The sequence below is a fragment of the Periplaneta americana genome, chromosome 16 (assembly GCF_040183065.1).
Source record: "Periplaneta americana isolate PAMFEO1 chromosome 16, P.americana_PAMFEO1_priV1, whole genome shotgun sequence".
NCBI lineage: Eukaryota > Metazoa > Arthropoda > Insecta > Blattodea > Blattidae > Periplaneta > Periplaneta americana.
The window spans coordinates 154,810,966-154,825,582 of record NC_091132.1 but is presented as its reverse complement, the minus strand read 5'-3'; the positions used below and the strand labels follow the sequence as shown (position 1 = coordinate 154,825,582).

The 14,617-nt window shown below is 34.6% G+C and overlaps 1 protein-coding gene across 1 annotated transcript in view; it reads right to left on the bottom strand.

Annotated features, from left to right (window-relative positions):
- The window catches only part of LOC138691484 (zinc finger protein 235-like), a 63,880-nt gene extending 55,047 nt beyond the window's left edge, over window positions 1-8,833 (bottom strand). Inside the window, exons 1-2 of the mRNA XM_069813451.1 lie at window positions 8,539-8,833; window positions 1,412-1,549 (exon numbers count right to left, since the gene is read on the bottom strand). Of these exons, the coding sequence (XP_069669552.1) occupies window positions 1,412-1,525 (114 nt within the window). The 5' untranslated portion in view covers window positions 1,526-1,549; window positions 8,539-8,833. The remainder of the gene's footprint in view (window positions 1-1,411; window positions 1,550-8,538) is intronic.
- Between the last annotated feature and the right edge of the window lie 5,784 nt (window positions 8,834-14,617).

Sequence of the window (14,617 nt, the reverse complement as noted above, 5' to 3'; positions counted from 1 at the left end):
TAGAGAGCATTGCAGGATTAGAAAAAAAAATGTATTCCATCCTTACCTCATTCAAGAGTAGTTCCAATAAAGTAACTTTGTAGAAATCGCAAACACGTAATAATATATTTTTACCCATTTGCAGTTTTGAATGTGATTTGAAGTTTCACTGGTTGCTCTCAGCTTCCATACAGTCAGTATCCAGTTTATTACTTGTAGCATTTATATCTTATGTAAGAAAAATTCAATGTTTAATTAACGGGAAGCAGACAATAAAGATAGGCGCTCACTTACAGGAAATAATTTGGTCGCTGTGTTCGGATTTTTATTATAGTATAAAAATTTCGAATTTCCGAATGAATCATCAAATTGTATTGTAATTTACCGCTAAAGCGCATTATTTCATTGCAGTGTTCTGAACTGAACCTGAAATTAAAATGAATATCTCTGTAAATTAAATAAATAATGAAGGACATACCTGATTAGTTTAACATTTTCCCAATTTCATCTCATATTTCTTTCTCCATATTACGTTGCTATAATTCTAATTTCGTAAATTAAAAAGCTCTTCATACAGTAGGACTTAATAAGATAAGCTTCGCGTCATCCATTTCATTATAATATCGATGTTAGTGGGATTGAAGGTCTTGCAGTCGATATTTTTGCCATGAAATGGCCATGATATTCTCTAATTTGATCTCGGACCATACAGAAATTCATTTAGAATTTTATGGTCAGAATTCTGAAGGGAATCCGGTCATATGGACAGAGGCTATATGGTCAAGTGGGTGATGCTAAATTTATAATAATGCATTCTGATTATTCGACAATTATCATAACAGCAGCTGAACATAGCTAGCGTGGATAGACATGCACAGACAATACACACAAACACATATACAACATTCCAGTAAAAAAAGATACGGAAGCACACACACAAATTAGAACATGTACATGTTATGAAATATTCCGAACATTCTATTATGGTCGCTGTATTAGGTACTGTAATTTATGAAAATGTTAAAAGATAGGCCAATTCTTGAAGTAATGGCGCCAATACCTCTACGTAGACCTCCAAATAAAACATAATTACCTATTTGAAGCAGTAAATGTATTGAGAATTTTAGACAAAGGCACAGACACAGCAAACAGAAGTCGTGTCCTTAAGTACACATAATACCAAACACACTATGGAACGTGTAGCTTGGCAACCATTAAGAGGAAGTGTAACAAGCAATTTTGCTTTCAAATTTAAAACAAAAAGTGAGATAACAGTTCAACATTAGACTTCTCTGCAACAAGACATAACCATTAATAACAAAATGTGATGATACTTTTCCTGTCTCTAGACCAAAGAGTAATGTATAAGCCAATCAAAATATACCATAAACATTCGAAGAAGAACACAGTGCATTCCTTGAGCTCCACTCACCTCAGGTTCATCTTTCACCACAGGGAAAGAAAATGGCTCCGGATTATCCTCACATTTCACTTCAGAAGCGAGATCATGGCTCTGGTCAACATATTCCATCTCTACAACAGTCATATGCTCGTCCAAAAGATTCTGTTCCTGCAGTAAAACAAGGTATCAAAATTGAACACTCTGGGATACATTTACATTAGGATATCTTTTTATTTTCCTTAAGTTAAAAAACGATGACGTCACATTGCCGCAATGACTTTAAAACACGGCCTATGTAAACACGACATAACAATTACGTAAACAAAATTATCGTGAAAACAATACATATTATCCCCTTTTAAAAAGAACAGATACGGTACGCACTTTTTGACAATGTATCAGGAAGACCAAAATTACTACAGAAGGGCAGAACACAATGTACCTATATGATGTACAGTAACTGTAAATGTCGTCTTCAGTTTAAGAACAGTGTTTTATTAAACTAGTCAGAATTCATTCCCAGTAGACTTGTGAATCATATTCACAGGTATCAATTGAAAAGAACATGTAAAAATGCGAAAGACATTTTAAAAACTAATACATTATTAATTATTCGTATAACATCTTGGATACATCAAATTTCTTATTGTAGGCTGCATATCATTCCACCATCGAATAAATACTGGTATATGAAGTGCATGAACACATTAATATTTATTTACTTATTATAAATTGTCATCCAAATTTTCTGGCCTCAAGCATGGTCAACAAATGTTTCTTTTCTTTCATCAGGATGTTATGCAAATAGATTCAGAAAAAAAATGGAGAAACTAGCGCACACATACTTCTGGTGATTTTCAAAGTGAAAAACATTGAATTTGTAACGGACTTTTTGTGGAACTCGAGTTGAAATTGAAAGGATTTTATAGCGATATATTTTGGAGGTAGAAAAATTGCTAGAACATATATAACAAATTACGATTGCAATGAGAGGTGCGTCGTAATAGAGATGAATATGTTGCGGTGACTAGTCAGAAAAAGAAACGATGGATATGAAAGACATGATGCTCTATAATATGAAGAACGCATAACTTGTGCTAATGGTATAAGCACTCAAAAACAGTAAAAAAAAAAAGAACAATAATTTTAAAATGTACACATTTCGTAATGTAACTTCGTTTATACTTCGCCCGTGACAGTAACTTCCCATGCACAAGTACTGACAATGTCGCTAACAAAAAAAATTACAAGCACACTCCTTGAAAATCTTGCACTCAATCGCTGTCATATTCATCTTCAGGTAGACCGCCATGATAAAGGCCCTTGACACCTTCTAAGCTAACAAGCAAACATTCTTATGGGGAGAGATAAAGTTTTTCTTTTTCTTCCATCTTTAATAATGTCAAAAGAAGTGTTTATCCAAATGTCGGCCACTCGACCGCAATTACGAGGCTGTCTAGAAAGTGATTTTCGTTTACAGGAAAAAAAAATAACAATTTAATGGAAAGATTTATTGAAACAGATACAGCAATTTTTGCGCTATTTGTCAACATATTCCCCACTGTGGCGGCCGGGTAGCTCAGTTGGTAGAGCAGCTGGCTACGGACTGGTAGGTCCGGGGTTCGATCCCAGGCGGTGACAGGATTTTTTTCTCTTTGCCAAACTTTTCAAATGGCCCTGAGGTTCACTCAGCCCCCTATAAAATTGAGTACCGTGCCTTTCCCGGGGGTAAAAGGCGTGGTGCCGACCACACCACCTCATTCTAGTGCCATGGTCATGGAAAGCATGGGGCTCTACCTTCATGCCCCCCAAGTGCCTTCATGACATGTTACGGGGATACTTTTACCTATATTCTCCACTGTAACTGAGACATCTGTCATAATATGGGATCAATTTGTGTCCTTCTGTGTAGAAGTCAGCCGCCTGGGATCAGAAACAGCATTTTACAGCCGTCTGCATATCTCTGTCTATCATATGATATGATAAATGTCTTAATTCCGGTGGGGAATATGTTGAAAGATAGCTCAACAATTGCTGTGTCTGTGTCAATCATTTTTTAATGAAACTGAGTTTTCTTTCTGTTAACGGCCCCCGGTGAACTTATTTTATTATGGCCCTCGTAATTGTGGTCAAGTGACCAAACTTTGTATAAGCACTTCTTTTCACATTAGTAACATGGTGAATGAAAGATAATAACGTTTTTATCTGCTCCCATTAGAATGTTTGCTTGTAAGCTAAGCTAACCTAACCTAACTTAATAATAATGAAGGTCTTACCTTGAAGATCTTGATTGTACTCTATCTTTACATCAGTGTAACCAAACAAAGGCAGACAGCAAAAATGGTGTAATTATTAAATAACTAGTGGCTTGTGCTGCAAACTATGTTCGTTAGACGTTCAAATAAAAATTTTCCAGATTTATTTTCATTGAAGAATACCAGCATTTTGAAAGTTATCTGCTTTCATAATAATGAAACATACTCCTTCTGAATGTTTTTTTTTTATGCCAAATACTTTATCTTGAACCTATCCACATTAGTTTTTGAGTTTCAACACGTAAACGCAAGTATCAATGTCAGGACGATCAGTGGGTTTTTCATGTGGGAGTAAAGCAGTAGCTATTTCAGGTTATTGTGGATTGTAGGTGAAAGTTAAAAAAAGTCAGGTTTGCTATGCTTTCGAACAGTAGACATAGCATCTTAGTATAGCTGCTACATGTAAAGCTTGAAATGTAGAGGGTAAAATCATTTTATCCTGCTAGGAGAACTTGCTGAAATGATCGGGAGAGTACAAAATTTTGTAGGCCTCTTATTTTATCAGTAAGTAACACATTTTGGTTTTTCCTCAGGAATTGAAATTTTTGCGCTCTTTCTAGCCAATACTAAAGAGAATGACGCATATACATATCTACACCACACCGCCATTAAATATGTGAAAAAGACCCAACTCCACTTGATTAACAACTATAAAAACATATGATTTCTAATAACAATATTATCTTACATAAGTTTTATAGTTTATATACCGGTATATATAATAGCCGTTTCTCAGTAAATTATAGAAATGTATATATAATAGCCGTTTCTCAGTAAATTATAGAAATGAAGACCTAATTTAACACATTCTCTATCAGGGGCGTATACTGGTTAAAGGGTTTGGGCTACCGCTGACCCTATTATTACACAAAATATATCTAACAATTACTTTAATTTTAATTACTATGGTAAAACTAATAATACAAAATTATTACATTATGTTATATTAGAATATAAACCTTGTTCTCTATATGTGCTTATATAACCCCAAAAGTCTCACTTTCATATCATCAGTATTGCATTAATATGTTATGTATTATTAAAGAAAAAAAAATTGTCACATCATGGCATTAACTGTAATGAAATATTAATTCTAATGGTAATAATATCATCAAACCACCTCAAGTTTTGTAGATTTCAATATCCAATACATAGCTGTACCCAGAAAATTACACACCGCAGAATCAGACCTGCAAATTACTTTTAGTAAGTGTTGAAATTTTTAATAACCAATTGAATTTGAACTCTAAATATGTCAGCAATCCTGCCTTCGTGTAACAGCTATTGTTTATTGTAGTGTGTGTTTTGTTTTATTCTGAAATCACGGCCGTCCTGAAATGCAATTAGTTCTCAAAACTGAAGAGAGATGGATTTTTTAAAATAGGAAAGTAATGTAGGAAAATTGATATTTCACTGAAAACTACTATTTTTCTCAAAACGTTTGGGTTCCAAGCTTCAAAATGACGGGTCATTTGTTAAAATCCGTTCAGCCATTTTCCCGTAATTTCCATTACTAGTTCAAATATATATATATATATATATATATATATATATATATATATATATATATATATATTTTGAGTACATGCAAGGCATATCAAAAGCCTGAATTAACCTAAACGAACCTCTCAAATATTCGCATATGCACGGAATACTTAAAGACTAAAGTAACCTAACTTCATTAATGTATTAAGTATATAGGCCCACATATTTTATTTATTTATTTATTCATTATAAACTGTTTAGCATATTTTCTGCCTTCCGTGATGATCGAAAAGCGTGGTATGAGAACGGCTTCAGAAAAAATCACAAAGAAATTAGCGCACAAGTACTTTTGGTGATTTTGGAACTGAAAATCGTTCAATTTGTAAAGTAGTTTTAGTGGAGCTGAGTTGAAAAACAAATGATTTTATAGCGACATACTACGGAGAAAGAAAACTGTTACAAAATGTAGTAAATTACATTTGCAATGAGTGGTGCGTCGTAATGGAAATGAATATGTTGCGGTTTGTAATCAAAAAGGAAGACTTAGAGGTAGAAATGCATGATGTACTGTAATGTGAAGAACACATAACATGTATCAATGGAATAAGCACTCAAAACAGTTAAATTAATTTTAAAAAAATACACACATTTTGTAAAGTAGGTAACTTTGTTCCTATATTCCCCATTACAGTAAGATCCCATGCACTAGTACTGACGTCACTAATAAAAATCACCAGCGGACTGCTTGAAAATCCAGAACTCAGTCGCTGTCGTCTTCATCTTGACGCCTTCTAAGCTAAGGCAACTATTGTCATACCATAAAATACTTCGATTATATAAGCTACAGACATTTTTTTGCTCATCTTTACAATAGCGTTACCAAAGAAAGCAAGACAGCAAAAAGAAAGGAAAAACAAAAAGAGCACATATTTAGACAATTTTCTGTATATAAAATGCAAGGCATAACAAAGTGGGATTCTTTTATTATAGGACATCGCTTAATTTTCGTCAAGTTTGAAAACGATGACGTCACAACATATATATGAACGAAGTACCGTACTGATAGGTAACTCATTTCAAAACAAAATAAACAAATTACAGTTAACATCTAGTTGTACAGCAAACAAATGCCAATCTTCGATATCGCACCACATCACACAAGTGACTGAGGTCTGATTAAGTTACTTTATGGGTTAAATGAGGGGATAGCTAACTAAATTAATCCGAGGTATGTGACAGGTTAAGTGAGATATAGTCCACATTGCAATAGGTCCTCGCTAGGAAAATGTCCACACAGAAAATTCGACCATGCCATAAAAATGTCCTTACCTGAAAAGGTTCACTGTCAGAAAGTCCTCTTCTTGAAAATGTCCTACACTTAAAAATGTCCACAAATAAATTCGTCCATTTCCATAAAATGTCCGACAAGGAAAACTGCAAGGAAAGTGCCGAGAAATTTGTCATTTCAATTATGTTATATATATTATATAATTACAAAAGATACATCTATTGATCTTCTTGAAGATCACTATGTAAATTAATATGGTATGATATCGCTGTAAGATATCGAAAAATTTCATTCCTATCTTTATAATCTTGGTAATTACCGACAATGTTGAAAATTCTCGTTTGATTATTGGTATACCATTTATTTAGTGGCCGCTTAATATTTGTGTGCCCACCAAGGAAGGACCTGGGTTACTAAATGTTCTGTTTCCGCTTGCCGTCGTTCCAAATGGCTGATGAATCTCCAAATGTTCACGTGATGTGCCACCACAAGTCATTGGAATTGAGAGTGGAATCCTTCAACCACATTATTCGTACGCTGTCTGCCATTAATTACTAATTCATAGACGTTCCATTACTCAGGAGAAAATCTAGGAGGAACTGCTCACCTTTGCTCTCTTGCCAGATGACCAGTAATTTCAATGTAAGATGCTAATTCCAAGATATCGTCCACAAATTTTTCATTTAATAAATCCCAAACAAATAGCAAGTCATTTAGCGGAATAAACGGCAGTCCCATAACTTTCTGTATTTGGTTTCTTACTTCATGGTTCTCAATATCCAAATATTATGCCCTCGGGCCCCCGTTGACTACATTTCTCCATATTGCTTGACTGAAGTGGAAAAGACACCCATTCACTACTGGCTGAGGGAATGCCAGTCGACAAGCATTCATATTGGCGATTTCAAAATCAGACACTGTGTAGGTAGGATTGCAAGTGAAATTTAAATGTGCTGAATAATGTTTTATCTCATTATATATAGTGCGGTAAGTATTTTCAGTCTTATATGCAGTTAGGCAATATATAAAGGAAATACAAAACCTCCAACAATCCCATGCATTGTAAAGTGCTGAAAGAAGTGATTTGGTACAGTCTTGAACGTACCGTCACTAACAATCGTGTCACTGGCAGCCAAAAGTTCTAAATTTCTATCGGTGGCAAACATTAAAACTCGTCCTACATCATTATCACCTGAATAAAAGAAGAGAAAATTTTCACCCCTCAATGGTTTGTCGTAGGGTTCAACGAAGTCAATTTCTCTTATTGATTGAGGAAGTGGAGGACGATTTAGCTTCTGCTGATAAGAAACCATTCTGATTATTGCATTTCTTTGTGGAAGACTTACAATAATTTCTTCGTTATGAACTTCTGTCTGACAACAGAGCCGGGAGGGTTTCCTTTTCTGGCTATGAATTATTTTCGGCATTGCATTAACTTCATTTGTAATTTTTTTTTCTGGGTAATCGGTGCTACAGCAACGAAACACTAAGTTATTGTTATTCCCAACAGATTATTACTGCTAGTAACTCATCTCTGTTGAACAACTTTGTATGTTGGACCTTTATGTATGGACCTTTCGTAAGATGGGCTTTATGATATGGTGGACAACGTAGTTGTTGGGCATTTTCACTTGTTGGACAAATTATATGTAGGACTATAAATGTTGGACTATTTAATTTGTGGACATTTTTAGGTGGACCTTTTGTACTTGTGGACATTTTGTTATGAACCTTATAACCTGGAAGCAGGTGAAAAAGTTAGTGGGTTAGTTCAGGGATTTATTAAAGTCAAATGAGGGCGAGGAATTTTTAAGCCTGGGAAGATCCTAGGTTTCACCCACACAAAATACACTATTATTATTATTATTATTATTATTATTATTATTATTATTATTATTGTTATTATTATTATTATCATCATCATCAGAAAACTAAAATATTATATATAAATCCCACAAGGATAGGTGCTCTTCGGTAAGAGTTGCCAAAAGACACAGCATACTAAAGAAATAGATATAAAAGTAAACACTTGTGTTATCACACTCTCTCGTGTGGAAGGAGCACCTCACCTCAGCTTCGCACCTTACTAAAGGAAAAGTGAACACAACTGGAGATTCCTCAGGTATGTTTTCTGATATAATACTTGTAGCAAACCACCTTCATTTAACAAATCCGTCTTAGACACATATCATGAGACAGCCAGTTGGCCGTGCGCAGGAACTAAGGAAGCTGTGGTTTTCGTTGTTGATGTACGCTCGAAAATAAAAACAGCAACCTCGTATGTAAAATATTAAAGCGAATGAAATAAGATTTCACTTGATTCGTAGGCCTATCCAGTGAGTGGACCGGGGATGGACCTCCCAACTAGATTTTTCAGACTTTCAGAAGTTGAGTAATATAATTTCCACATTATAATTCACGCCGTCATTTACAATTTTACACAGGATAGATACGAGCTACTGATTGTTACCAATTCATATTCACCATGTTAAACATAACAGTATTAACATTTTTAAGTTAATGCCTATATTAACATTAATCCAGTAAAATAAAAAGAAAGACACGGAAGCCATTTCTTTCATTGACCGCATCTGTACATAATCGCATTTAAATACATCGCCTCTGGTGTTAAGATCTTTATTATTGTTTCTTTTGCTGTTGGTTCCATCCCATCATCCATATAGGCATAGTACAAATCCCATCCGGTGAATAATGCCTGATTACAATTGTGATCTACCGAAGTACATATGATATTCCCGTGCAGAAATTCTGCATTCCCGGTAACAAACGGTGAAGAAAGGGTAGAACGGAGAAAGATTCTTTCCGGAACCAGGACTCGAACCCGGATTTTCAGCTCTACGTGCTGACGTTTTATCCACTAAGCCACACCGGATTCTAGTTCCACTGCAGTATTAAATACTTATCAGTTTAAGTTCTACTTCTCCGTTCCCTCTTTCGTGACCTACCCGCTTCTACTGTGCCACAGAATATGTGACAGTGTTATAATGACCAACACTGTGTACAGAGATGCATTCATTACATGTACCGTCTCAGACACAAAATTGAACAATCTGCTGTAATGTGAATTTTGTCTAAATACACCTTTGGGTAGCACCTGGTTAAAATGACTAGGGAAAAGATATTTATTTTGCACTAATTTAATATGTCGAATATATATATATATATATATATATATATATATATATATATATGTTATAGATGGAATTTATAACACTTGTTGCATAAACAGGCAGAAAGAAAAAAAAAGGAGAAAAAAGAGTTGCGTAAGATATTCGTTCACGTCTAAACCTAAGTGCTCACGAAATTAACTGAAGTCTTTTAGCATATAGATGGCATTGAACAGCAACCTCGTACGTCAATAATTAATGTGAACAAAATAAGACTTCAATGGATTGGTATCGCAGATATTTTCTTGAACGTTCTGCAAACACATTTTAAGAACAATTGAATCGGTCATTGCAGAAAGGGGATAAGTCATAAAATCTTACTTTTGAGATAATCAATAAAAACTGTTTTCCTCTTCCAATACCGGAGCAATCCTCATAAATATTTTTTCTTACCTTGTTTATGAGTAGTGAAGTATAATACATCATGTTAGACATCTGACATCTCAAACACTTTTGTTTAAAATTGTTTTATCGAACCATGACTTATCCCCTTTCTGCAAGGAATTGTTCAACATAAAGGAAAAAATAATAATTTGCAAATTTGGGCTAATGTAATATTTGAAAACAAACTAAATGGTAATAATTACAATGATAACAATGCTTTTTTGTGTAATTACTACATTACTGTCACCATTTAAATAATTATTTTTGCATTTTAATCATTAATCCTACTATAGAAATGTACCAATACGTGATTTTATATTACACTTTTAAATTAAAACTGTACTTTTAAACTAATACTCAAAAACTGCATATAGGAGAGCACAATAATATATACACAAATTAAAAATACAACAAATTACTACACAAAATCATTTGTTTAAATTTTTACAGAGTGTATTGTTGGATGTTGGAAGCCACGTCTTCTGTAGATTCTTTGTCACAAGATGGCCAGTTCAGGATCTCTTCGTAAAAGAAAGAGTGTTCCAATGGAATGTATTGCCTCACTTTCGATATGTCTCCAAGTTTTTTCGTATTAATGGGAATTTTCCCATTGTATGCCTTTTGTGTAGGCATTACCATGCGTCCAGTACCTGTTTTTGTCATACAGAATCTGTGTTTGCTCATTTCACTACCAATGACCACACTGGCAGTTACACATCCAGGATCATCTTTAGAGTAAACAAATTCACTAAATTGTGTTGGAGAAAACATTTTCTTATTTTTCCCTTTCTTCCCCAGTGTGTCTAATGAGCAGGTGGTTTTCTTGTAATGCTCTGGCCACCAGCATTTAAAATTCAAAATATCATCAGTAGTAACTGATTCTACAGAAAATCTGTTGTTTGTGTTTTCCTGGTGGATCAAGGTATTGTACTGTTCTGGCACATATACCCTGTCTGTCTTCCTTAGTTTGCGCTTCACTACACCAAAGTCGCGGTCACAGGGAAGAAATGAATGGCCTCGTTGTGGAAAATAATGAATGATTTTGTTGAATCTCCCCATTTGAGTCAGTGCAAGCAGCAATCGAATTACGGTATGGTTTTTATTTTGCCCTCCACAGTTATCAGAGAAAAGATAAAATTCCTTGACTGAAGAAGGGACATAATTTTCAATGTAGTTCAGAAAAAGAGAACACACTTCATTTGGAGATTTGTGGCCTATACCTTCATGATAGGAATAGAAGTGCGCCGTATGGTCTTTCAAGTTGTGAATATTGAAATTGATGACCCAAAGTTGTCTGTAATAGAACATTTCTTGTACCGGAACGTTGGGCAAAGGAAGGTTCTGCATATAGTCAAAGCAGATTCCAAGAACATCATTTCTTTCTTTACATATTTCCTTCACTTCTTTGATTTTATTGTAGAATTTCTTACTACGTCGTTTATGGACCATCATTTCCACAACAGCTACTCTCTTGAGAGAATCACATAAGTTTGAGGATTTTATCTTAACTCCAAGCTCCTCACACTTACTGCATACGTCTACTTGTGGTCGCCCAAAGCGCAATGAAAAGTTTTCATGAAAATATTGAAGGTAAAATTTATATTTTACCCCACTGTCAGGGTGTTTGGTAATAAACAGGTCATACATTAGTTTGTCATTGAGACGAGCATCCAAATATTTCTCCCCTTTGCCACAATAATGTGTTTCTTTAGTTGGAAATGACTCAATGTGTTCCTGAATTAGATGTAATATTTCTCCTGGTATGGTGTTTGCTTTTTCGTTTGAACCCCTTCTGTCTTTTGGAGACTTCCCTTCATAAAGCAAATTACATAGTCGCTCCACCTGCTTCTTTCCAATGCCTTACAAACTAACAAAGGCTTTCTTACACACTTCCGTCTTACTACTATCACTCTTAATAAAATAGTATTTGTATGAACCTTTCCTTAGAATTCCATTCTCAGACCTAAGACGCCTTGATTTTATTTTTTGAAGTTCTATCAATCTTTGTAAATGAAGATCTTGTTCATCTTTGGTATCGAAGGAGTTCATTGTTGTAATCGCATGATTAAAATCTTCCTTGCTAAGATTCTCAAAACATTTTTTCTTGCATCTGTAATTTACATAAAAAGAAACATGATAGTGCGTAACTACGTAATGTATTACTGTGATTAATGTGATTATTTCAGTATGCCGTTTCACATCAGAGTCATAAAGTAATTTCAATCCATGTATAGGCTAAATAAATATTTTAATTTATCCTTCTTGGACAATAAAAATCGCATAACACAGGAGAAGTATTACATCATATCTAATAGCTAAAAAAATCTTTGACTGAAAGTGAAATAATCGAAATCGTAGCCTTCTTTCCACATTTTATCTGAACATCTGACTAACAATACGATAGAAACGGTAATACCATCTACTCAATCAAATGTGTTCAGAGTTAGCTAATACATAGTGTCTAATAAACAATGAGTTGCTTCTTACCCACACTGTTCTCCTGTCGTACGAGCTGCTACAGTCTTCCCAATCCAATTGACATGTTCCACTCCCTTCAGTTTATTTTTCTTAATTACATTTCTGCGGTAGTTGATTTCATTGCGTTTACGTTTACCACTAATAACACAGTTTTCTTCCCCTGGGTCACTCACTACTTCCAGCTTATCTGCCATTTTCCTTATCAGCTGATGGGCGCGTAACTTACTAGGCGCGCGGCACTCAGTTGCGTCACGTCCAGTCAGTCAGTGCAGAAAGAAGATAAGTCGCTGACTTGTCCCCTTTCTGCAATGACTGCGCTGCGTATGGTACTCTGCTCTGCGTTGAGAATGTGTAAATTTGTCCCATTTCTGTATAGAAATGTGTGTCTAGGTCTGGAGAAAGCAATGGCACTCTTAACTCATTTTCGCATTTTTCATGACTTATCCCCTTTCTGCAATGACCGATTCAATTTTAATATCCTTTTAAGTGGGATATTGTATTACTTTTCAAGATATTCACATGTTTTTTGACTCTCCTGTAAAACAGACTTTTTTGACATACCGGTACGAGTTTGCCGTTCAACACCAGTAAGTAGTTATTTTTATATTGTTTTCCGTTATTGGCATCCTATAGCTACGCTATAGCCTGGCGTCTGCTGGAACTCAAGTGCCATCTAGTGGAAGTGAAGTGCAACTGCTATTCTGTTAATTACATTTCAGAGTTCTTTCTCTGTTAACTGCAAGAATTATTGTGTCATTGTTGTGATAATTCCATTTATATTCTACAATAAATATTGAAATGTGTCGTGGCTGTGATAAAAGTGTTCTAAATTGATTTCTAGCGCCACAATCACAGTGATAAACGTGTGATTATTCGTTAATAGTCCGTTGGATGTGGCTGTAGATTAAAAAAGATTGAACCATTATACAATAGAGATATCCTGAACTAGCACAACAGATAGCGCACGTGTACTATGAGGGATGCTCTTTGCGCGTGCATTTGTTTTTCGGTATATAAACATTGAGGATATACCTAGTGTATTAGTATATTAAATACTCTTAAAAACAACTAAAAATGGCAAATTTTTGTAATGTTCCTATATGTAAAAACCAGGGAAAGGTTTTTGTCTTCAATCAGGTCCCCAAATATTCTGAATATATGTTTTAAACCTCAAAAAATATAAGTAATAAAATTAGGCCTCGAAAGTGCTAGCTATTAAATAAAAGTAACTACTTCAAGTAAGGAATTGTTGACTATAGTTCCATTTTGGAAGAGGAAAAAGAAAAATTAATAAAAACATATGCAACCTCGACAGCGAGCTTATATTATAGGAAGTAGTTGTAGGAGTCTCCGAATTTTACGCCTGCAGTAAACTCTCGATAAACTGGAATGTTTATTATCCAGGACGATCCCTAGTGAAATCCATTTCGTGAATAAGATTTTAATGTCCTGTACCCTAATTAATAAATCATTTCTTTTAAGTTCAAATTTTCCAAATCATACCACACAGTATTCAAAACTGCATGTCCTTAACCTACAAAACACACGAACAATTGTGATACTACTGCGATCATATTATATCATCCCATTAAAAATTGCATTTGATCTTTCTGCAACTACAGAAAAAATATAAGGAATTCAATCTCGATAGTCTCTTCCCTAGCAAAAAAACACATTGGTGGCTGCATATCCTATTTTTAGCGTACGGTTCTTAAATATTAATTACTAAGGAGGGCAATATTCACTTTCGACATATTTTCTATTTTTTTATTCGTGCATATTGTTCTCAAAGTTCTCGTTTAAGTTCATGAACATTCAATTTACTCGCACTTATGTTCTGCATACTGCAGATTTCCCCACCCATCTCGGGAAATCGCTCAATATTATACAGGTTTACGTTATTATTTATTGTAAATTAATTTAAATTATGAGGTAAGAAAATATCGAATAATATTAAATTATACTAGGTTATACAAAATAACTGTAAATATAATTTTGACACCCACATAAAACCAACAAGCGGGGAAACGTAATCAACTGTAGCATATGACAAAACATACCCCTACAACATGTTGCGCCGCATGGAACGCTCCTGCCA